The sequence below is a fragment of the Anser brachyrhynchus genome, assembly GCF_964034855.1.
Source record: "Anser brachyrhynchus genome assembly, chromosome: 22".
Lineage (NCBI taxonomy): Eukaryota > Metazoa > Chordata > Aves > Anseriformes > Anatidae > Anser > Anser brachyrhynchus.
The window spans coordinates 7,083,824-7,108,274 of record NC_137715.1 but is presented as its reverse complement, the minus strand read 5'-3'; the positions used below and the strand labels follow the sequence as shown (position 1 = coordinate 7,108,274).

At 65.3% G+C, this 24,451-nt stretch overlaps 1 protein-coding gene and 1 long non-coding RNA gene across 2 annotated transcripts; one reads left to right on the top strand and one right to left on the bottom strand.

The window, feature by feature from the left end:
- Positions 1 to 1,590: 1,590 nt before the first annotated feature.
- Positions 1,591 to 20,902, bottom strand: FMNL1 (formin like 1). The gene is given in 27 exon segments (XM_080565491.1): positions 1,591 to 1,845; positions 2,898 to 3,021; positions 3,243 to 3,341; positions 3,644 to 3,745; positions 4,005 to 4,168; positions 4,280 to 4,409; positions 4,807 to 4,887; positions 5,044 to 5,112; positions 5,217 to 5,451; positions 5,580 to 5,782; positions 6,371 to 6,492; positions 6,619 to 6,933; positions 7,146 to 7,365; positions 7,487 to 7,588; positions 7,699 to 7,848; positions 7,965 to 8,075; positions 8,423 to 8,497; positions 8,823 to 8,916; positions 8,992 to 9,068; positions 9,356 to 9,464; positions 10,978 to 11,118; positions 11,386 to 11,469; positions 11,890 to 11,963; positions 12,046 to 12,129; positions 12,441 to 12,524; positions 20,289 to 20,498; positions 20,500 to 20,902. Coding segments are annotated over 27 exon segments (3,663 nt in total). The 5' UTR covers positions 20,800 to 20,902; the 3' UTR covers positions 1,591 to 1,741.
- Positions 12,531 to 22,463, top strand: LOC308181829. The gene is made up of 3 exons (XR_013941597.1): positions 12,531 to 19,912; positions 21,341 to 22,104; positions 22,228 to 22,463. It is a non-coding gene; the product is annotated as an uncharacterized lncRNA (long non-coding RNA).
- Positions 22,464 to 24,451: the final 1,988 nt, after the last annotated feature.

The window sequence follows — 24,451 nt, the reverse complement described above, 5'->3', positions numbered from 1 at the left end:
TCCACTAAATCGCCCCTGCTGCCAGTCCTGCAGGCACAGGCAAGTCAGAAATACATCTTCCACTTGCAGCAGTTCAAAGGAGCGGGGTCGCTGCTCCCGGCAGCAGTTCCTTGTGCAGTTCATGTATTAGTGTTAGTAAAGCAGCAAGCGGCAGCTGCTGCATCCAGCCCACGAAGGCAGGAGGTAGCCCGAGCGGCCTCAAACACCGGGACTTGCGCATGGCATCGGCCTGCCCCCCTCACAGACGCGCTTTATCCATAGAGTCGGTTTATTACCAGTTCTGCTTTGGATTAAACAGGCCCTCAGTATATAAAAATAATGTATACAAATTAGCAGTTAATGTTTTACATTTCTGGCTTAAAGGCATTTATAAGTTACACATTCATTTCCCTTCCCTCCCTTTGAGCTTTGTGCGATACTGAGCCGGTGGCGCTTAGCAGCGTAATTACAGCAGGAAGCAGTCGCTGCTCTGGCTTGTAACGAGGACTTACCCTGGTCTAAAAGCTGGGGCAAGCGAGAATGTACACGGCAGCCACGAGTCCTCGCAGCAGGGCGAGCAGGGGGCGTTTGTGACAAAGTAAATGCATTAATGGGTTAACTGCAGCAGTGCACGGCTCTGACTGATCGGCAGCAGGGCGGGGAGGAATAAAGGCCAGTGCTTCAGTCGTTATTTGTAGGCTGGTGCAGCTCTCTGGCTACGTCCAAGCCCACCCCTTTTCTGTCCTCCTTTTCCTGCATGAGTTCAGCTGTGACCCTGCACTGTCTGGGGATACCACGGTGTTCGCTGCAAGGGCTGGAGGCTGCCTAGCACCTGCTGCGGGTTGCATCATGCAACTGCTGGCGAACGGGAGCAGCCTCGTGGTCCCCGCGGGCCGATGGGCACCGGTGTCTGAGAGGCTGCGGCCCCAAGAGCAGAGGTGGGTGCTGGGGAGGCAGGAGGGCAAGGCCAGGTACCACCACGTAGCGATTCGAGGACGGTGAATCCTTGAGCCTGCTGATTGTCATAGACCAGCGCTGCTCGCCCCAGCCTTAGGCTCCTGGTGAGACCCTGTAGAACCCAGGGGTGCTCCAGCCCCTGCTCCCATAGCACAGAGAGTTTTTTTTTTTTTTTTTTTTTTAAGGAAGACATAGAAAATGACTGTAAAATAGCACCCCTGCCAGCTCCTGGGGTACGTGAAGTGCCCAGGGTGGGATCTTTGCAGCAGGCTCCTTGCCGGAGAGGAGGCGCAGCCTGTGCCCGCCCCGCTCTGCAGCAGAGGAGAGCACGGCCTCGAAGGGCTCTGCGCAGACGGGAGATGTGGGAGAAGCACCAGGAGCACTGCGGCCCTGGCTGCCAATCCTCTGCCCCTCCTGCAGTGGGAGATCAAAGGCACCAGCAAGCTGAGGAGAGGGGCACACCGGTGTGCAGGGCTGCCCCGGAGGGCAGGAGGGCAATGCAGCAGCCCTGGGCAAGGGGCAGGGCAGCCCCTTTTCCTTGCAGGACAAGGTGGGGGGGGCTTCCTGTGCTCCCCCCATCCCTGCCAGCCCGGAGGAGAGGAGCTCAGTGGCATCGCTAAGCAATTGCTGGGGGAGCCCTGCGTCAGCCCCACGGGTGCGCAGGGCAGGGGCAGCAGGGCGGGCCGGCACACGAAGCAGCTTGAGCAGCGAGGAGTGGGCACCGTCCCCCCACCGCGGGTCGGCCCAGGCCGGCGGGCTGACGCCCTGCAGTCCCAGCTGCATCCGCAGGACCGGCCTGCCCTGCTCACAGCGAGATGTCCGGCGTCGCCTGCAGGCTCTGCCCCACAGCCCGTTTCTTGGCGCTGCCGCGGCCCTTGTCTGCGCGCCGGTAGGGGTTGTTCCGCAGATCTGAAAGGGGAGAAAGCACGGGCTCAGCGAGCCGCCAGCCTGCCCGCCCCGGCAAAGCCTGCACCTGCAGGCAGGACCCTGCCCTCACTCCCACCACCGGCCAGGGTCAGCCCCTCGGGTACGGGGACGCTCGGCAGGAGCCTGACCAGCAGCACACAGAGGCAGGAGGGAGGCAGCTGGGAAGAACCGGCCCGTGGGACCCACTCCTGCAGCAATTCCAGTGCCCAGCCTTGTGCCGCGGCGCTGGGGCTGATGCTGGGGTGCCCCGGGGGTGGCTTTCAGCAGAGCTGAGCCTGGCCGATAGGCCACGCAGCCGGAATGGTGCTGGGCAGAGAAATGCAGGAGGAGAGCCGCAGCCCGGCAGCCCCTCTGTGCCCCTCTGCCCACCCAGGCTGTGCCCTCGCCCCCAGCCCGGCTGCCCCGTTACCTACAGGCAGCCGCTACAGGGGACTCTCCTCGTTGAAGCTCGCATCGCAGAAGAGCCGGGACGAGCGCTTGCCCGTCCGGGCCGTGAAAGGAACAGTTTTCAGAGCTGAGCAAAGCGATCCAGAGAGGCAGCGGAGAGGAGGAGAAGGGAGGAAGAAGCAGAAGAGGAGGAAGAGCTATGAGACAGGGCAGAGAGTGTTTGGCAGCTTTGCCGTGTGGGACAGGGAGGTGCTGCAGGTGGCTCTGGGCTCCCCAGCAGGGCTTGGTGGCTCCCTGGCTCCGGGCTGTGACAGCCCTCGGAGCCCCCGGCCAGGGAGGCTCTCCCAGCTGCACCCACTTGGCTGCAGCGCTGTCTGTGCCGAAGCCCCATGCGCCGAAGCCCCGTGCAGGGGCAGCAGAGCTGGGAGCCCAGCCCTGAACGTCCAACTCCCAGCGACCCGGCAGCAGCCATGCCCTCACTGTCTCCGGATCTCTCCCAGCACTGTGCTGTGACCCAGCCATCGCGGGGCTGTGTGACAAGCCGTGGCACCCACCCAATGTACCTGCACCCCAGGGGACTCTGGGCAGGCACGGCCTGGCCAGGGACTCTGAGCACCAAGCACCAGGGGAGACACCCTGCCCCTCACCTGAAATAATATCCTCGATGGCACCGTCTTTTCCTTCATAAATGAGCGGCTCCTTCACCATCTGCTTCTTCTTCAGCTCAGCGATCATGTCCATCTGCTGCCGCTTGGCTTTCTGGATGGGTGACTGTGGTGGGAACAGAGTGGGGTGAACAGTGCGTCCTGGCTGGAAAAGGTCCTTTGCCCTTCCCCAAATTCAGCCCGGACGGAGGGCACAGTGACACCGAGCCAGGCTGCTGCCTCCCGGCCTCATCCGGGGGGAGCCGCAGGGCAGCAGGGTGGGATATTCCAGGGAAGGGATGCTCAAGGGCCCTGCATCAGCACAGGGAAGCGTCCCACATGGGGTACCTTCGTGTCAAGCTGGTCCTCGCTGCCATTGGGGCTGGATTCTGCCTCTTTGGCTGCAGCCTCTTGTTTCTTCCACAGCTCGATGTCCTGCTCTGCTTTCTTGGGAGAGGCGCAGGGAGGGCATGCTGAGCTGGGGGGTTCTGCTGTGGTGCTGCGGGAACACAGCTCCCCCCCCCTTCTGCTCCTCGGCAATCCCAAGGGGGCTCTGGCAGCCCCTGCCTCACCCCAACCCAGTGCCTGCACCGGCCCCAAAGGGCAGCTCCGTGTGCCAGGGTCTCTCTGTCCCACAGGCCCCCAGCCTCATGTGTGGCTGTGGCCGGTTACCCCAAAGTGGGGTCAGACTCCCCCCTAAAAACCGTCCCCTCCCAGCCCCCAGAAACAGGGCACCTCCGACCCCCTACCTTGTAGGCTCTGATGAAGCGCATGAACATGGGGAAGAAGGTCGTGGGGGGACTGTTCTTGGGGTTCTCCCCGAAGTACTCCACGGCTGACTCATATGCCTCCTGCAGGCAGAGACACCCCAACATGGGGGGCTGGGGCCTGGCAGCAGAGCCCGGCCACCCACTGTCCCCCATCCACCCTCTGTCACCTCAGTGTCCCCCTCCGCATCCCCCATGGCTCTGGCAGTCCTGCTGGAGCCACATCCCACCCAGAGCCACTCCCATGGGGCACAGGCATGAGCAGACGGCACCCCAGGGTGCCCCCATGCAGGAATGGGGACCCAGTCCTGCCCCACCACCCTGCGCTGCCCTCAGCGCCCACCTTGGCAGTTTTGCTGTCAGCCTGCAGCTTCTCCATCACCTCCGAGTTGGCCTTGAGGAACTCCTTGAGCACGGGGCTGTCATCCTGCCGCATGAACTCCTTGCGGGTGAGCTCCATGCCCTGCTGCAGGCTCCGCACGTCCTGCAACACGCTGTCCAGGGAGACTGCAGAGAGGGCAATCAGCGACCAGCGCCAGGGTCAGGGCAGGCCCTGAGAGTCCCCACGCGGGGGCTGCAGCCTGCCATGGTCCCCAGGCCGGTGCCCACGGGTGCTACCTGAGCCTGCCTTGTCGAGGAAATGCAGCTCAGTGTGGAAACCAGTGAGCTCGGGGTACTTCTCCGTGATCACCCGCACCAGGTAATGCAGCAGCGTCTGCTTCCTGTCCGTCGACTTCATCTCCAGCAGCTGGGAGAGAGCAGCGTCAGCCCCATCCTGAATCCCACCGCCCCACCGCACCCCTGCTTGGGGCAGCCCTCCGTCCCCATGACTGGTGCCTGCACCCTTCCATTCCCATGGCTTGTTCCCATCTTCCCCCATCGCTACAGCTGGACCCTCCCCGTCCCCTCAGTTAATCCCAGCATTCACCCACGGCCACAGCTGGTTCCTGCACCCTTCCATCCCCGTGGCTGTTTCCCGTGTCCCTCTGTGCCCACGGCTGCTCCCTGCATTCCTCCATCTCCATACCTGGTCCCTGTAACCCCCTGTCCCCTCGGCTTGTCCCCGTGCAGTGACAGTGCCTGTGTGCGCTACCGCATTCCCCGCAGCACACAGGACCCGCGGGGCAGCCCCGCACCAAACCTACCGCGTCGAGGCTCTGCAGCCGGAAGCCGTAGGCAGCCCCGCGCTTGCTGCTGTTCATGTAGTTCCCGAAGGCCAGCACGATCTGAGGAGATGCAAGGGCTCAGGTAGGGCCAGGGGGCTGTCCCCCACCCCACGCCCCCACGCAGTCAGGACGCATGGGACAGGTCAGCACCGCCGACATGCACCCGGCCCGGCCAGACGTCCCCCCCCACTGGGGCCACGGCCTCGCACCCCTCACCTCGAGGATGTTGCGCAGTTTGCTGGAGGACTTGAGGGACATGGAGGCGGCGATGATGGCGTTGAGTTGCTGAGGACAGCAGGGGAAGTGTGTGAGCCTCGCCACAGGAGGCTGCCCCCCGAGTGCCGCCCAACGCCGTGCTGTGTCCCCCCCACCCACGCCCCCACACCCACCGGCATGAGCAGCTGGGCTGTGTCGTTGAAGTTGCCCAGGAAGATCATGACGTTCATGCGCTCGGCCAGGCGCGGGATCTTGCTGAACCGGATCATGAACTGGTCCTCGTCCGAGAGCTCCTCCGGAGGCTGCTGCTCCCGCTCGAACTTCCCGATGAGCGTCCGCTCGTACTCGGTGGGCAGGAAGCGCAGCAGCAGCTCCAGAAAGTCGAGGCTCAGGGCTTGCTGGTCGTACCTGCAGGAGCAGCGGGTGGTGGGACACCCCCCGGCACAGGCAGATCCCGCAGCGGGTCCCTCAGCCCCCTGCCACCTCCCTCCCGGCACCCCAGCTCGTCCTTGTCCCACCGAGGAGGGGACACTCACGTCTCGATGGCTGTGCAGATGTCCTGGATGCTGCGGCCACCTTTGCGGAGGGTGATGGCCAGGTTCTTGGCCCGGTTGGACTCCATGAGGGTGACCTTGCTGGGGGCCTTCTGCGTGGCCTTCACCTTGAGGGCGCTGATGTCCAGGGCAGGGCCCTGGGCCTTGGTCTTGAACTGCTCCTCGAAGTCACTCATGTCCAGCTCCTGCGGGGAGACAGGAGACTGAGGGCACGGCTGGGAGCTGGCGCAGGACAGCTGGGACGAGGACGGAGCCAGAGGGCTGGGACAGGACCAGTGGGAGAGGGGCAAGAGGATGAAGATGGAGGGAGGAGGAGAGGACAAGCTGGGGGCTGAGGATGGGGATGGGGATGAAGACAAGGCAGGGACAGGACAAGGAGGGGCTAATGAGGGAACAAGGTGAGGGGAGAGGGAGGGAGGCAGAGGATGAAGATGGGGAAGAAGACATGGACAGGACAGGAGAGGCTGAGGGTGGAGCAAGGGGATGAGGATGGGGTGAGAGGAGGAGGGCAGGGCTCCGCGTCCGACAGACCCCATATTGTCCCTCGGCACGGCGCTGGCCTCCAGCTCCTCCAAGGCTGCAGCCATGTGAGCCAGCGACACCACAGATGGGTGCAGCGTGGGCAGGGGTGCCAAGCCAGCACGGGCGCAATGCGGGTGGGGGTGCAACGAAGGCCGGGGTAACGTCAGCACGGGTGCGGCGTGGGTGTGGGCGCGGGCGCCGGCCCCCCCAAGCCCCCTGTACTCACCCCTCAGGTGCCTGCATGGCCTCACCTGCAGCACCTTCTCATCGTTGAGCTCGGTGAAGACGGTGCCGTCGATCTGGCTCGGCTTCAGTGCCACCCAGTTGAAGACGGGCATGCGGAACTTGGTCTGGATCGGCTTCTTCACCTTCACTGCGGGGCGAGAGGCGGGCAGCGTCACCGGGGAGGGGCCAAACCCACCCCAGTGTGCCCCCGGCACTCGAGGCACCCCAGGGACATCCCCGCTGTCCCCGGACCCCATCCCCTGGCCACACTCACCTGAACCACCGGCAGCAGGGGGGCCACCCAGCCCAGCGGGGGGCTCCCCACCGAGGGGTGGGGGCGGTGGGGGGGGTGGCACGGGGCCCTCCGGCCCCCCGGGGAGCGGTGGGGGCGGTGGGGGCACTGCGGCGCCTGGGAGCGGAGGGGCTGGGGGGGGCACGGCGCCCGTGGGCAGGGGGGGTGGGGGGGGCACGGGGGGCTCAGGCTCAGCCCCAGGCAGGGGTGGAGGGGGGGGCGGTGGGGGAGGTGGGGGGGGGGCAGCAGGTGCAGGGGGAGGAGATGGGGATGGAGCCGGAGCCGGAGCTGGAGCATCTGCAAACGGAAACGAGAAGCGGGTGAGGTGATGCGGCAGCAGGACACGGTGCCAGTGCCAGGACCACTCTGCCACCGAGCGACTCCACGTCCCTGAGCACGTCCCTGCGCCCCCTGCCTCGGTTTCCCTGGCTGTGCCCAGAGAACACGCTGCCACCCCTCCCCAGCGCCAGCTGTCCCCACCAGGAAGGGGACCCCCGCACCCGAGGTACCTGTGCTGGTGGCGGTGGCCTCTTTGGTAACCACGGGGGCTGCTGCGGTCTCTATGACAACGGGGACAATTTCGATGGCGACGTCTCCATCGGGCCCACGCAGGATCTGCACTAACCCCTTCTCCTCCAGCTCCGCCAGCCGCCGCTCCAGCGCCAGCCGGTAGCACTCCTGGGGCTGCGGGGCCGGCGGGCTGGGCGGCCGCGGAGGGCTGAGCTGCTCCTGCGGCGTGACAAACCCCAGTGTGTCACTGGTGTCCCCCAGCACCCCCTGACCGGGGTTCCCCACGCATCCGCTTCCCCCCCTCAGCCCTGGCAGCATCGCAGCACCCACGGGTGCTCACCCGCAGCGCCTCCAGCTCCCGCCGCGCCTGGCTCAGCTGCTTCTCCAGCTCCGCTATCTTGGCCATGGAGTCGTTCTCTGCATCCTGCAGCTTCTCCGTCAGCTGTGGGGACGAGGCGCCGGCGCTCAGCCGCGGCCACCGTGGCCCAGCCCTGCCTCCCGCCCCACGCGGGGCTTGCGTCAGCAGCCCCTGCCCACGCGCCCACGTCCCACCTGGCTGACGTGCTCCTGCAGCTCCTCCATGTGCTCCAGCACAGCCGTCTTGGTCTCCGAGTCCTCCAGCATGGCCCCCACGTCAAAAACGTTGTCCAGGTAGGCTTGGATCTGCACCTGCAGCTTGTCGCTCTCGGTGAGCCGCAGGTTCTGCCACGGGACAACCGGCGGCACCGTCACGGGCGGTGGCAGCCACGGCGTCCACCCACCACCGAGATGGGAGCCGCGGCCGCAGCGGGGGCTCGGGGCGGCGCAGGACCACCCACCTCCAGGTACTGGTCAAGCCCCAGGTGGGTGAACTCGTACTGCAGGAAGACGCGGAAGTTCATGTTCTCCACCGAGTGCACCACGATGTTGATGAACTGCATGCAGGCGACCTGCAGGGACAGGAGCAGGCTCAGCGGGCACGGCACGGTGGCCCAGCAGCCCCGGGGACGCAAGTCCCTGGGGACAGCACGGTGGTTTCACGGCCCTGGGGACACGGGGACCTGGGAAACGGCCAGCTGCTCAGCAGCCCTTGGGACACAACGCCCTGGGGAGGGACCGGCAGCTCTTGGGGACACAGCACTTTGGGGACTTGGCAGCCCTTGGGACATAGCCAAGGACAGGCCTGGGGAGACCACGGAATCTGCCACCAGGGCAGGAGGCCGTGGGTCCCCAGGTGTCTCTAGCCCCGCGGGGGGCAGGGGGCACAGCGGGGGCCCCAGCCTCCCCCACCGCTCACCATGAAGTCGATGTTGCTGTCCTCATTTCGGAAATACTCCATCAGCTTCTCAAAGCGGTTCTTCTCGCCGCAGACCTGGGGTGGGAGCAGGGGCTGAGGGCTGGGAGGGGCACGTCCAAGGTGGGCATCCAGGGCAGGAGGCACCCACTGCCAATGCCATCCCAGCCCTGCCGGGTGCGGGACATCCCTGCTGAGACATCCCCGTGCCATCCCAGCCCCGGGGACATGTGCTGGCATGGGGACATCAAGCCCAACAACTGGAGCAACCCCAAATAAGTTATGCGACAGGCATTTTTAGGATCAAGAGTGTCCCAGTGGAGCAGGGCTCTGCTGCACAAAGGGAAACTGAGGCACATACACCGGGGTCAGCATGGGGACCGTGTCCCTGCTGGAGACTCACCTCCTTGAAGTTGTCAAAGGCAGCGAGGATAATGTCATGGCCACCTCGGACCAGGCAGACAGCGGCCAGCAGCTCCAGCACGAGTGCCTTTGTCCTGCGGAGACACAGGGCATGAGGGGTCACGGCCACGGCACAGCCGAGGGGACAAGTGAGAGGGGACAGCCCCTACCTGGCGTTCTTGTTGTTGAGGCTCAGGGTGATCTCGTTGACACAGGCTGGGTGGTTCATCACCAGGCTGAAGCCAGACTGGGGAAAAAAGGAGCATTAATGGGGTCGCTCATCCCCCTGCCCTCCCCAAGGATGCCCAGGGACCTAGTGATATGTCCCATGCCGTGTTCCCGCTGGACAGGTGGCTGAGCAAGGACATCTGAGTGCAAAGGCTGGGTGTCCCCAAGCCATCAGAGCTGGGGGACAGCAGATGTGTGCTCCTCACTGCACCCCAAAGCCAGACTCTGACCCTGATGGGGGCAGCGCAGGGACTGGAGGCTTTCGGGGGTCCCCGGGGGGTCCTGGAGGACGCTGCCTGCTCCCACCTGGTAGTTCATGATGGCACGGAGACACATGATGCAGACGTGGACGTCGTCCTTCTGGCTGACGATGCGTGAGTTCCTCAGCGCCTTCCTGCTGTGCGAGGGGTTGAGCCTGTGCGGGCAAGAGGGCAGCTGAGCAGGGGGCTCGGGGTCAGCCGCGGGGCGCAGCGCAAGCAGGGGGTGGGCAGCGCGTGGGTGGGAGGGCAGGGGGGGGGACAGGCGGTGGCCTCGGTGGCCCTGGGCTCACCAGCCAGCAGCAGGAACCCAGGGACCCCAGCAAGCTGCATCCCCATGGGAGGGAGCCCCGATGTCCAGCCTGGTGGCCATCCCCATCTGCAAGCCCAAGGGACGCGAGGCGCGGGGGGTGGCTGCGGTGGGGCTGGGGTGGCAGGGGGGGCCGCGTGCCCCTCGCGCACGGGCGGTCTCGGAGGCTCACCGGGGCGAATAGGAGCTGCCAGGTGACCTGGGGCAACTGTCCCCATCGCTGCCCGGGGCGCTGCAGGGGACGCTGGGGTGGACGTGGTGGAGGAGGGTGTGGATGTGCTGGTTCGAGAGGCAGCAGCTGGAGGCGCGTTAGAGCCTGCAGGACAGGAGGGAGAAACGGGGCTCCCACGCGGCCCGCGGGACGGCCGGGGTGCGGAGCTGGGGGCCAGGGGGACGTGGGCTGGGGGCAAGCAGAGCAGCTGCTGCCGCTCGCAGGGGCTGGTGCTGAGCACCAGGCGGTGCTGAGCCCTCCTAAGCCTGCGACCAGGCTGGGGCATGGTGGGTGCCAAGGGGCTGGGACGCCGCGGGTGCCACATCCGAGCCATCGCTCCTGACCTGTCCCTGGGGCACGGGGGACGCCGGCTCCTCTGGAGGTGCTGGCAGGGAACGAGGGGCCCTGCGGTCCCAAGGGAGCCCCCAGCCACGCTACGGCAGCCGTCTCCCTTCCCAGGGTGGCCACAGCTGGGTGTCCCCTCGGACCTCCCTGCCCGTCGGGGGCGACCGCAGGGGCCATCCCCACGCTGGGGCCGGCAGCGAGTCAGCGGGGGCTGCACGGCCCCTCTGGGGCATCTCCACCACGCCAGCACCCTGGCCCCGTCACCTACCGTAGGCACATCCCCCGGCAGCGTGCAAGAGAAGAGCGGGGTTAGAAGAGGGCTGCAGGGTTAGCAAGCGAGAGCCGCCGGCTGCTGGGACCGGCTCAGAGGGCGCAGGCCCGGTCATCTTCAAACCCTCGCTGCTTTTAAACCCTCGCCGGCAGCAGCTCCTACGTCTGATGCAGCAGCAGGGTGGGGATTTGCTCCCCAAAACCTCAAGCAGCTCTGATTTGTGCTCATTTCCCTGATCCTCCCACCCCGGTTTTGGCCAGGGCATCCCGCAGCAGGGAGCTGCAGGGACTGCAGAGCTGGGCGGTGGGAACTGCTCCGACCTTGCTCTTTACCCTGGCTTCCAGCACTGCTGAGAGCACACGTGGCTTTGTCTCCCCCCGGTCCCCAAAACAGCAACGGGGACCCCTTTCTAGGACCAGGCTTGCGTCTCCCTGCCAAGCCCCTCTCTGAGCCGGCACAGCACGGCATGGCACGGCGGGGCCGGGGTGCAGCGAGGCGGAGAGCGGGGAGCGGCGCCGGGGGGCCGCGTGTTACCTGACGGTGAGGTGCCGCACTTTGGAGACGCCCTGCGTGGGGGACGAGGAGTTGCTTTTGCTCAGATCCTCCAGCGACCGCTCCAGGGGCTTGCCCTTGTCGGAGCCCGGGCTGCCGTTCTCAGTGCTCTCCATGTCGTACCTGGTGGGCCGTGTGGGGACAGGGGGAGGTGAGCAAGCAGCACCCCCGATGCCAGCAGACACGTGGGGACCTCTGGGGTCCCCAGGGCTGGGGACAAATGGGGCATTGGTTTCCCCCAGACACGGAGCTCTGCAGCTCTGGATCCCCCAGCTCCCCCAGCCCCTCTGAGCTCGGGGGGAGGCTGATCCCAGCCCAGCGACCGAAGAGCCAGGGCGGGGTGTCAGGGGAAAAGGGGCACCCGGGATGCCAGCGGCAGCGGGGACGTACGCGACGGAGCACTGGGCGAAGGCGAGGTACTCCAGCAGCACGTCCAGCCCCTTGTTCTCCTCGTTGAGAAACTCCTGGACCCAGCTGGGGAGCACAGGGGTTAGTGGGTTCCACAAACCCTCCTCTTCCTCCCCACCTCCCCCTCCAGCCCAGAGGTCCCCAGTAAGGTGGGGACACGCTGGGGACACGGCACCCCTGTGTGGTGCTACCTCTCCGAGGGAGCTGGGTGCCACGGAGACCCCAGGTCCTGACACCCAGGGGACACAGCCCCCGGGCTCTGCTGCCACTGCAGGGGTTCAGGTCCTGCAGCACCCAGGGCACAGCTGGCTGCCGCCCCGGCCCCTCCACCCTCCCATCAAAGCCATCCCAGGGATGAGGCCACCAGCCTCCACCCCCTGCCTCCACACCCCGCTGGCACCCCCACAGCCAGAAGCCACCGGCACACGAGTCTCTGCCCCAGCAGTGGCCGGATGACACCAAGGACCCCCTGCTCACCCTCCTTACCCGATGTAGTTGGTCCTTAAGGAAATCTCCAGCTCCCGGAGCACCTGCGTCGACTCCTGCACTCGTCGCTTGAACTGGGGGACAGGGAGAGCCGTTGGCACCGGGCCTGGCCCCAAGGGACAAGGGCGGACCCGTGGGGTGCGAGGGAGCCCTCACCTTCCTGCTCACGCCGCCCGTGTCCAAGTAGCTCTTCAGCTTCTGGATGTAGGCGGACGGTGGGTTTTTCACCTGGAAGCGCTCCTACAAGCCACAGAGAGAGGCTGAAGCCACCTGCCTGTGGCACGGGGAAATGCCACCCTGCTCTGCGCCTTGTCCCTGCTCCCAGTGCTGCCCGGGCACGCTGCGGCCACCCGCACCCCGTGCTGCAGATGGTCACGCTTAAATGTTTAATCAGGTTAATAAGCCGCTGTCTCGCTAACGGAGACGGATGCCAGCACTCAGCTCCATCTGAAGAGCCTCAGATTTGAGGCCAGCGGCCACCAGCCTTGTGTGGCATTTGGGGACAGGGCCAGCAGCGGGGCCAGCAAGGCGTCACTGCACTTGGACCTCACCTGGTCGCAGACGAGCTCCCATTTCTTCTCGTTGTCATACTGGCTGAGCAGCTTCATCTTGTCGGGGGGCAGGTTCATGGAGCTCTGCGGGGAGACAGGGGTCAGGGGTGTCCCCAGAACCCCTCTGTGGGCTGTGGTACCCCCCATTCACGCAGCACCCGGTGTTCCTGCTCGCCGGTGGGACCACGGGGACATTGCTTTCCCCAGGAACTATCACACCACCATCCGGCATTGCGGACCCGTCAGCAATGTCCCTGCCTGGGGGTGTCTGGGGTCTCCGTGGCAGAGGGCGCTGGGTGTTGTGGGGGGGGACAGGGCAGGACGTGGGGTGCTGGAGGGAAAAATGGAGCCATGAGCCCATGTCACGAGCACACCATGCTCCCAGCCTCAGCCAGCCCAGGTCCCGTCCCCAGCTGAGCCTTTTGGTCACCGCTCAGCCACCCTACGTGGGGACAGGGCCTGGAGACGTGGCCGAGTCCCCACGGCGTGATGGTGACGGACGGCTCCAAGCTGTCCCTGAGGGCATGCAACGAGCCCAGGTGGTGAAACCAGCGCTTCTTTGGAGACCCGATCTGGGGGCAGGGTGTTGCGTGTCACCCTGTCCCTTCATGCCAGCATTACACAACCTGGCCGCCGCCTCCCCACCCCACGTCGGCTTCTCCGCAGCCGCCGCCAGCCCCCGGGGCCGCCCGAGCAGGACGTGACGTGGTTTCCGCTCCCCGAGCAGCACGAGGCGGCCGCCGAAACTGCTCCTCGCTGCAGCTGGGGGCTCCGGGGCACCCCGGGCTCAGCTCCTGCCTGCAGGGTGCTGGGGTGCACGGGGTGGGTCCTGGAGGGACACCGCGGGGTGACCTGCAGAGCCTCGGACAGGCCGCCTGCAGGTGCGTTGCACACACACGTCGGCCATGCAGGAAGCTCTGCTTGGGTCATGGATGATTTAATTTCCCAAAAGACCCATTTCTTGGCGATTCAGCCCTAAGGAAAGCAGGAGCTGAGGCTGCTGCTCGCTCGGAGAGCCTGCAGCCTGGCAACATGGAGCCACGGCACGTGGAGACAGTGCACGGCCCCAGCCCTGCTCCAAGTCGCCTTAACCTCCAGTTTTAGCTTCCCCAGCACAGGGATGTGGGGTGCAGGCACCACCGGGCACCACCCCTGGGACACCCATGTCCCTGGGGAAAAGGCATCCTGTGGGGTTTGGGGCGGGATCGGAGCTGAGCAGGAAGGGACTCGGGTAGCCACGGAGGAGCCCGTCCAAGAGGAAAGGTGCCAATGTGCCGGGCAGGAGCAGAAACCTCAGCACCCACCTCCACCAACTACCCGCCAGACTGCTTTTGCAATCAGCCAAAACAGGGCGATATGGGTGGAAGGGAGCCCGCACGGAGGCTGAAGCCACGGTCCCCAAGCTGCCTAGGGCCACAAGCCACCACGCCGAGCCGGTATTCGGCTGGCTCTGGCCGGGCTGCCTGGAGCCTGGCTGCTCCCTCCCAGCTGCCCGCAGCAGGCAGCTCGCACAGCAGCACGCAGGACAGCTCGGCGGCGAGGCTAAAATTAGGCTGCGAGGCCAGAAATAGCCTCGCTGCGAGGCCGCCGGGGTTGCATCGGAGCGGCCGGACAGGTCCTGAGGCAGACGAGGCGGTGGCGGAGCCAGGACACCCCGGGTTGCTGCTGCAATAACACGTCCTGGGCTACTGCACGCGGGATCCGCCATGGGCGACCGGCACAGCCTGGTGCCACCCCCAGTGCCACTTTTTCTGGAGGGAGCCCTGTCCTCGCGGTCCCCTTCCACCACGGGAATGGACAAAACCCTCCAGAAGGGTCAGACCAATGCCTGGTGGCTCTCCCAGCCCCAAGGGAGCGCCAGGTGGGACCAGGCACCCAAGCAGCCCACAGGGGGCTGCCCCCACAGGACCCGTTTTGGCCATCGGTGCCATCTGCGGAGAGGGGACGGTGGCACCCGCTGCGCAGCCCGAACCTCTCCCACAGGGACCCCCAGCCCGTGGAGCACCAACGAGCTTTGTGCTGGGTTGTCCCAAAGGCTGTGCACGTCACAGGGACTCATTTTACCATGTGTGGGACCCTGAAAAGCCAGGAACAAGTACCACTGGTGGGACAGGGCCTCCCACGGGCCGAGGATGCCGGCAGAGCGTGGGGTGCCAGCGATGCCCCCACGGAGGTGGCCGTGCTGTGACGGCTGAGCCCATCTGTCCCCAGCAAGGCTGGCACGACCTCGTCCTTGCAGGCAGGGCCGGGCCCGGTGGCAGGATGTGGCACCGTTCGGGTTTGAAACTGGGTGGTGGCTGCCTTCCCCCGCGGGGGCACGTGGTGCGGGCGGAGGAAGTGGCCTCCCACCCCGGGCGCCCCGCTGTGGTCCGTGGCGTCAGTCGGGAGCACAAAGAAACCGGTTCTCGCTTCCTGCTGGGGGCCCTGGTGCCACCGGGGATGTGGGGCAGGGTGGCCTCAGAGGTGGTAAACAAAGGACTTGGTCCTTGCCCTCCTCCTCCTCAGGGGACTGGGATGGCAGGGACGAGATGGAGGGGACAAGGGGACTTACCCCAGCAGTCACAACCCACCCCCCCGGCCAGCACCCTCATCGCACCCAAGAGCTGGCGTCGAGCCCGTCCCCGTCCTGCCGTGCCGCAGGCTGCGTCAGGACCAGACCGCACAGCCTGCGAGGGCGGGCGCAGACACCGAGCAGCGTCACGGCCCGCCACGCTCCTGCCGGCCTGAACGGATGCCACCAAGGGTCCCCCACGCATCCCTCCGGGACAGGAGGTCCCCAGGGCCTGCGGTGACATCTCAGTGACGCCCTGGGACGGGAGGCGGCTGGCCGGGACCCTGAGCTCAGCCAAAGCCAGCACGGGGAGGGCTTGCTGCGGGGTTGTGCCGGGATTTACCCTGCACCTAAAACCAGACGGGGGGAGGCGAAGCAGCACCTACATCATTTCCCGCTACGAAAAGGCCTTTTCTTGTTGCACCAACCACAGCACCGAGGCTGTGCAGAGGGCTCCTGCCTGGCAGAGCTATTTTGGGTGTCAGGCACCCCAAATTTTCATTCCACACACAAACAGGGGCTGCGCACACCCCGAGTGGCCTCCGAGCAGGCGGAGATGAGCAGGGCCAGTCTCTGCACCCAGCCAGAGAGAAAATTAAAAGCATCCGCCACGGAAGCGTTCGCTCTGCAAAACACACACGCGGCGGCGCCGCCGTCGCTGGTTGGCTGCCCGATGGGCTCGAGTGAAAACCAGACCGAAACGAGACGGCCGTTGCTTAGGGATCGCGGCCGAGCTGCTAAAGCATCTTCTGTGGTTTCTTGGCCTGCGCGGGGCTGGGAGGGAGCCACACGCAGCAGCTGGGAGCGGTGGCACCAGGGTGGGAGAAAGCAGGGAGGAGAGGGACAGCGTGCGGGGCCGCGGTCCTCCGCTGCGCTCGGCGGGGAGCTGGAGGCTCCCGTGGAGATTTGGGTGCAGGCACATGGGTGCAGGACCACGTAACGGATGAGAAGCTCTGGTCCCAGGGTAAAGCCTCAAATGCCAGCCAGCACGTGGAACAGGGCATCCCACCCTGAGCATCCCACGGCCTGGAAGAGGCCTGGGACACCCTGCCGGGAGCTGGGAGAGCCCCGTGGCTGAGCCTGTCGTGTGTGGTTCCTCCCAGGTCACAGGGGGAAGGTGGCAGCCGCTGGCACGAAGCAGCAGCCCCTGTCTGCCACAAGAAAGGAGCTGGAGCAGACCCAAGGTGGCGGCTTGGAGGCTTTCACCGACCGCTTGGCCGCAGAAGGACTGACGGCACCGGGTGGCTGGGCTGGCAGCCCATGGGGCACGCCGGTCCCAGGCTGCGCCGTCCCTGGTGGCTACGGGGCGCGATGCTCCTGCCAGGCGTTCCCATGCTGTCCCCTCCAGCGAGTGTCACCAGAGCCATCCCCGCTCCGGGAAGTGCCCCTCTCCTTCCTATCCTCACCTGGCACGGAGGCCACAGCCTCTCCCCGAGGCTCAGCGCCAGGCACCCCGCAGGACGGGGACCGCCCGGGCTCTCCCCGAGCCCAGCACGCCGCAATCAGGGCTGGGCAACGCTCCCAGGACCGGCTCACCCTCAGAGGGAGTCCCCGGAGCCAGCCGTGGCCGCGTCCCAAACCCGCCACGTGCCCGAGGGAAAAGCTGGCAGGGGGAGCAGGCAGGACCCCTCCGGAGGCCGGAGCCCACCCCGGGGGAGGCGAGGAGTTGCTAAGGGACAGGCGCCTGCTAGCGCACGGCTGTGGCCAAGGCCTCCCCACTGCCTGCTGCTCCCGGCTCTATTTTAAGAACAAGCAGAAGCTGCTCTCAGTGCACGGTGGGGAAATGAGACTGAGCAGCCACGCTCGCCTCTCCGTCAAGCGTTCGCCCGTCCTGCGACGGCGGGGTGAGGGGATCCCCATGTTGGGACACCCTCCTAGTTCAGCCAGGGCCTGATCCAGCCACGCGCAGCACCCTCGGCGCAGGCCTTCCTATCTCCGTGTGGCGCAGGCACGCGTCCCGTGGGGACGCCGGGGACACCAGCAGAGCTGCAGAGGGTTCCCCGCTCCTCGCAGGAGCCCATCACGGAGCCGGCTGTGCCTCCCCACATCCCGCCGAGCTGCGCCAGCCCCGTACGCCGCGCGGGGATGGGTCCGGCACAAAGCCGGGCATCGTTCTTCTTTCCTGCCCGCGATTCCCCCAGCTCGCGGTGCGGCCGCAGCCGGGGCTCGCTGGTGACCGGCCTCACCGCCGCGCTCCGGCCAGCGGCACATCTGCAAACATCTGCAGCGGTGCCGGCTGCCAGCTCACCCGGACAACTGCAAACACAAAGCAGCGCCTCGTGGCCACCCAGGGCCCTGCGGCACACAAGGAGCTTTCACCACCGTGAAGCTTCGAGGTCTCCCAGTTTTAATCCCCGTCCCACAGCCTGCCCCGATTTCACAGAGCACTTGCTGCTTTTAAGTGACACCAAGGACCTAAGCAAGGGCTCGGGGGGAATTTTCCACCCAGCTCCTCAAGGGCTCAGGGTTTTTAGGTCTCTGCCCTTTCAGCTGCAGCTGATCTCTCTTCCAGGTCCCGAGAGAGGCCAAAGCAAAGCTCTCGCTGCCCCGTGGACCAGCAGAGCGAGGAGTTGCCATGGTTTAGCAGCAAAACCTCACAGCAGGGCCACCACGGTCCCGTCTGCTGAGCGCCACCATCCCAGAGCCCTCCCTGCTCTCTGTGGATGCTTGGGCAGCCCAGCTGCTGCTCACCTCCACCACACCCTTGGCGCACGGTTTCGTTTTGCCATCCCTGAACCTTTTGTTTTTCCCCTTTGTAACAAGGGGTAACAGCTGCCCTGAGCAGAAGCCTCTGCAGATCCCCAGCCCAGCAGCTGGAGATTCTCAGTCTCCTTCTTCTGCTTCTCCCCACATCCCCAAACTCCAGAGCCACACCGGCACGTCCCAGGTCACTTGGCACAGGGACAGCCCTACCGTCCCTCTGCCAAAGCGGCATCTGCCATGGTGCCCTAGCTGGGAATAAGCCAGAATGTCTGGAAAAAAAACAAATTCCCCATTTCTGAGCACACAGCGGGTTTATTCCTCACCTCCCCACTGGCAGTTTGAACCCCCAGGACTCTGCCGCCAGCCCGACACTCCCTCGGGCTGCCTTTCAGCCTGGATTTTTCCCATTATTTCTCCCAGTTTAGGATGTCTGGCCAGGAATTGGTTTGCACTGACATGGTCTCGTGGCACCAGGGTGCAGCAGCCCTCCTGTGGTATCACCGTACCGAGACCATGTGCTGGACCCAGACCACGTCCCAGCAATAGAACAGGAAGGTTTCCAGCCCACCAGCTCACACCCCACTGCTAATCTCACGCCCTTTGCAGGTGAGAAATGAATCCATGAGCACTGCAGGTCCCTAGAGATGATTAAAAATACAATGAGGGTGGCTGAAGGCAGGGCAGCCCTCCATCCCCCTGTAGTGGGGATCCTGCTGCTGCCCCCACCAACGCTGCCATGAGTAGGGATGGTGAAAGGAGGGGGAAGGGAGCCCGTGAAAGGAGGAAGAGAGATTGGGACATCCAATTTCACAAGACAGCCAGTTCCCGTGTCGCCAAAACCAGCACACTTGTCCCAGTAGCTCCCTGCCAGGGCTTTTCCTTGGGATCAAGAAGGCTTGGGTCACAGGGAGAGTCTGGATCACCAGTTGGCCCTTTTTGATCACTTTTCAGGTTAGGATTTGGACCCCTCCAGAGCACACCTAGGCCCCATCTCGCCAGCGGAAAGTGACACTTCCTGAGGCCTCGCAATCGCAGCCGCAGCACCCCAAAGTCCCCAGCTGCCAGCCCCCTTCTGCAACCACGGCGTGCGTGCACCGCGGAGCCATTACAGGCACAATCTCAATCTCGTACTGCCATCCGCACCCAAAGCAGCACACCAGGAGTCACACAGCCACCCCCGGGGGACAGCAAAGCCCCGTCCTGGGGCTCTCGGCAGCACCACGCAGCCCCGGCGTTGCAGAGCCCCTTGCAATGACGCCCCTGCAGTCCCAGCGAGCCGAAGGAGATGCTCTCCACAGCAGAGAAGTCACAGCCTGTGGCTGCAGGCACAGCAGGCACTTCAGCTGTGATGCCTGTCCCCAGTAATCCTCCCGTAATCGCAACGCGATGGGAAAGCTTGTAAATAATCCTGGGCTGGGGCCGGGCGGGCCGGGGCGGCGGGTCCTGCCTGCTGCGGGGCCGCAGGAGCTGCGGAGCGACTCGGGTCACGGCACCGGCGCTGCTCCGGACCTCGTTGTGTAACGGCAGCCGCAGGAGCCGGGAGCCTTTGTCCGCAGCTGGAGCCCCTGCCCAGGCTCAGGTTAGCGTGGGCTCTTATTTTGTGCAGGGGATGAGGGGATTAAAGCAGCAAGCGTTTCCCTGCTCCCAGTGCGCTCCCAGTCTGCCCTGGGGCTTTTTGGGGGAGCGTGGGGACGCAGGACCGCGACCTTCAGAGCGTGCCCCAGCTCCCCGGCGCACAGGGCGGCTGCGGAAAGGGCAGCCGAGCTGCTCTCGCCTCCGCGCTCCAGGGCTGCGGGGGGAAAGGCCACGTCGCTGAGCGCGGGGGAAGGCACGTGTGTGGGGACCGCGTCCAGCACAGCTGGACAGTGAAGGTCACGGCCATCCGCCACCTCCCAAGGACGGAGAGGAGCTTCCAGCAGCTCAGCACGGTGCCGCCGGTGACCAGCAACTCGGCTCACCTCCTGCTCTGCCTACCTGAGCGTTTCCCAGAGCTGCACAGACACCCGTGAAGGGCTGGCGGGGGGCTCGGCCCCACGGCACGGGGAAAGCGGGCGGCTTGCCCGAGGCCACGCAGCGAGGCTGGGGCAGAAGCGCCCCGTCCTCACGCCAGGGGCTGAGATGCGGAGAGCAGGAGGGAGGGAAGGGAGAGAGGGAGAGATCCCGGAAAGCGGCAGCTGCTGGGACGTGCGGGAGAGGAGCTCCAGGCAGACGGGAGGAGGTGAGCGAGGCAGGTTGACATTTGCAGCACCGGCTCGCTGCAGCGTGTGCGGCTGGCACTGCTCGCTGGCTACACGCCGCCGGCTCCGGGCCTGCCGCCGGCTCCTCAGCCCCATCCCAGGGGGTTCGGAGCTTCCTGGGGGAGCCCAGGAGCCCGAGCACAGCCTCACCCGAGCCCTTTGGGACCGCTGCCCCCCAGGCGGAGCGCAGCCGGGGCATCCCCGGGGCATTCCCCGGGAGCAACGGGAGGAGACGGCCCACGCCGCGGGGCCGGGAGAGGGAGGGAAAAAAATCATAATAAACGATGCGATTAAATAAAATAAAGGCAGAAAAGCTCGGGCAGGATGGCGGCTTCTCCCGGCAGGGCCAGCACTCACCAGGACGCGGCTGAAGCGCTCCTCCAGCTCGGCGGCGGCGGGCATGGGCTGCCGGGCGGGCGGCGGCGGCCGCGGCGGGGTGGCGGCGGCGGCGGCGTTGGCGGCGGGGCCCGGGGCTCGGTTGTCGCGGTTCTCCCGGCCCGCAGCCCCCTCCATGCCCCCGGCCGCGTTGCCCATGGCGCTGCCGCCGGGGGTACCGGGGGTGCCGGGGGTGCCGGGGGTGCCGGGGGTGCCGGGGGTGCCGGGGGTGCCGGGGGTGCCGGAGCGGCCGCGCTGCAGCGGGGCTGGGCAGGAAGCGGAGCTGCAGGAGGGATGGGGCGGGTGGCTCGGTGTCGGGGTGTTTTTCCCCTTCTCTGTCTTTCGCCGTTTGCAACTTCTCCTGGGCGTTATTGAGCCGCAAACGCCACCCCCCCCCCGCCTCCACCCCCGCCCCGGCGGGCAGGGCTCCGCCGCGCCCCCGGTCCCGGCCGGCCCCGGTGCCCCGGAGGCGGCCCCGGGCTCGGCGCTGCATCCCCGGCACCTGCCGCCCCTCCGCCGGGCTCCAGGATCCCAAAGCCCACGGCTGCGCCGGGCTGGGTTGCCTTTTTTTTTTAATGATTTTTTGACGTTTTGGTTTGGTTTTCTTCTTCTTTTCGGGGGGAGGGAGGCGGGTGGGGCTGCGGAGGTTTGGGGGCCCTCCCCTCTTCCTCTTTTCCCCTCGGCTGCCAAGGGAGGGCGAGCTGAGGCTGAGCAAACTCAGCGCACCCGCCGGGCTCTCTCATCCCCACCCTGAGCATCACCAGCAACAGGGGATGGAGCCCTCGGCGGGGGGACACGGGCACGCCGCCGGGCCGGGGGATGGATGGCGGCGGTGCCTGCGGGTCGGGGACGGGCGTGCGACACTGCCCAGGGCTCCATGCGGGGTCTGGGGCAACCATGTCTGGGCCTGGGAGCTGCCTCCCTGGGAGCTGGCAGCAAGGACAGGGGGTCCTGGAGGGGACGCGTGCCAGGCGAGGGCGGCTGCCCGTGGCAGACACCTCTGCTGACAGCGATACCCATCGCCTTCGGTACAGGATCCCGGCCTCCTCCCGGCAGGAGAGGATGAGGCAGCTGTTCTCGCCCTGTTAGCATGCGGCTCCTGCCTCCTGACGGCCCTGGTGGAGCAAGGACCAATTCATCTCCTGGCTCCTGCTGCACTGGCATCAATAAGCACAGCTCCAAATCGCTGCCATTACATGCGCGCGTTATTCCCCAGCGCCAGATAAGAGAGATGGAGATAAAGACCTGCTGAGGGCCATGCGAGAACAGAGCCAGAGCCTGGGACACCCAGCTCGTGCACGCGCTGCCGAGGTCCAGAAGCCCTGCGCAGCCCTGCTCACCCGCTTGGGGCAGACGCTGGCACCAACGTGTCATTCCGGCTCTCGCAGCACCTCCTGTTCTGCAAGGTGTGCTGCTCCTGGTCACCCGCCGCGGTGTCGGGGTAAGCCACTTGTCACTCCAGAGGCCTCGCGTGCTGGGGGAACGCGCCAGACCTGTTCTGCCAACCTCTGCGGCAAAAACAAGGCAGAGACCATTAACAGGCACCCTCACCACTAACAGGCACCCTCACCACGCGGCCCCAAACCATTCCCGCCCTCTGCAAACCTCAGCTCCCACGTGGGGATGCGCGACGTGTCCAGTGGGAGCCTGGCAGGAGGCAGCTGCCACAGATTCCTGATCCGACCTTGGCGTGTTGCTGTGTCCCCCCCGCACCGAGCACCGAGCTCTGTGCCTGGGGAGGCCTGAGAGGAGCCGCGGGCAGCTCACAGGCACAGAAATTGGGGTCACCCACATTATGGTATGTTCTGACTTTCCAGGGCTTGACTTTGCAGTTTAAATACCTTCATTTCATTAAATATTTCATTATTTCATTAAATATTTTGCATTTAATTCCCTAAGTTCCTCTTTTTTTTTTTTTAAGGGAAAGCATTGCGACAAGCGTGGCTACAACCAAACCACCCCCATGAGTCAGACCCTGATGGAGCTGTGGGGACAGGGAGAGGGGACCGGCCACCCCGACGCCTGCCCCAGGGCAGGGCTGTCACAGGGGTGTGCCTCGCTCTACCTGGTGACAGCTGTCCCCAGCTTGGATGTCATCTACCCCATCTCCCAGCAGTGTGGGGCAAGGCCCAGGAGGGCAGATATCACCAGGACCATGTGCAGGGACCAGCCAGACCAGGGCTTTGGGGACAGGCTCTACTGAGGGACAGGGGCTCTGTGGGGTGCTGGGTCTGTCACCACCCAGTCGAGCATCCTGTCTGCATGCCAGGGGAAACCTGGGTGCTGTCAGAGCACACGTGTTCAGGTGCACCTAACACCTTCCTGACCACACGTGGGAGTGTGCCAGGGTTGCAATCTGTGCCCTGTGATCCCATCTGGGGTACAGATGAGAATGGAGTCACCGTGTGCAGGAGGGCGCATGGCTCAGCTGAGAGGGAGATGGGTCCTAGGACAAGCCCCAGGCTGCCCGCTGGGCAAGGTAGAGGCCAGGCTGTTATCACAAAGGGCCCAGCAATCCCTGCTGGGTTAGGGGGTGCCCCATGCCAAGGGCAAGTGCCACCAGAGCAGCAGGCTGGCCAGGGCAGGGCTGGAAGGAGGTGACATGAGGGACAGCTTGGGGGTTGTATTGCCAAGAAAGGCAGAGACGAGGCCAAGGGGACCGTATCCTGGCCACACTGAGGTGGGATGAGAGCAGTGACAGCAGGGCAGGAGATGGGGGCAACCGGGGAGGACTGAGCTGTGTCCCCTTTCACTCAGGGTGTTGTTTCACAGGCCGTCTGAGGGGATCTCGGTCCTGCAGCGTTGCCATCAGTGAGCACGGCGCAGAGCTCACACGGCAGCCCTGGGTTGGGGTGCCAGGGGGAGCTTGTGGAAAGTTGTGGGGAGCTGGGGGTCAGCCTCTTCTCACAGGTAACTAGTGATAGGACTAGAGGGAACAGCTTCAAGATGTGCCAGGGGAGGTTCAGGTTGGAAATTAGGAGACACTTCTTCTCAGAAAGAGCAGTCAGGCATTGGAGCAGGTTCCCCAGGGAGGTGATGGCATCACCGTCCCTGGGGGTGTTAAAAGAAAGGTTGGACGTGGTGCTTAGGGACATGGTTATTGGGTGACATTGGTGGCAGGGTGATGGTTGGACCAGATGATCTTGGAGGTCTTTTCCAACCGTAATGATTCTGTGATTCTAGCTTGGACGTGGCTGCCCGGGCTGTGGAGGCCGAGCGGGGTGCGCTGCCCACCGCGACCCTCAGCCCCCCGCCCCGGCTCCAGCCGGCTCCCTCGGAGAAAGGCAGGCGCCTGCTGCCCCCCCTCGGCCCCGCATGCACAGTGCAGCCGCCGCCCGGGCGGGCTCCCCGGGGCCGAGGCAGCCTCCGTGCCCGTCCTGCGGGCAGGACATGGCGCCCGGCCCCAACGGGCCGCCCCGCGCCAGCTCCCCGACACGCGTCGGGGATGCCGCCTTCTACCCTCAGCGAGCGGCAAACTGCCACGGGAGCCCTGGAAGAAGCTGGGGGGGGGAGCGGGGGGGGCATCGAGAGAAAAGTCTGGGGAAATTTAGTGGAAAAGGCTGGGAAAAATGTGTGGAAAAGGTTGGGAAATTGGGTGGAAAACTGACAGGTTCTGGAGCAAGATGGCGGCAGGGCCGCCGGCTGCGGGTACCGCCTCGGCTCGAGCCCGCTGCCTCAGGCAGCCGCCATGGCGGCGCTCGGTGCCTGAAGCGTCCTGGGCACCCATGGGGGCGAGGGGCAGGGCGGCCGGGGAGAGGCTGAGGAGGCCATGGCAGGGCCAGGGGCTGCCGGAGCCGTCCCCCTGCGTGCTCCTTTGTTCGTGGGCACCAGGGTCTCCGTGGAGCTGACACAGGCTGCCGGAAGGGTCAGGGCTCGCTCCTGACAGATCTTCCCTGTCGAGGGGAGGGACGGATCTCCTGTTTGACTTGAGCTTAACTTAATAAAGAATTTCAACAACACAATTTTCTCATGTGTAATTTGTCTTAAGGATGGGGCCTGTTACAATAGTAAAACCGATTTGGAGAGCTGTGTGTCTAACATCTTGGAATAAGACAGCAAGTCACAGCTGTGCCGTGCTGAGAGATGAGTGTGTTGCGATTCAGGTATTACTGATGTTCTTTTCCTTTTCATAAACACCTCCTTTA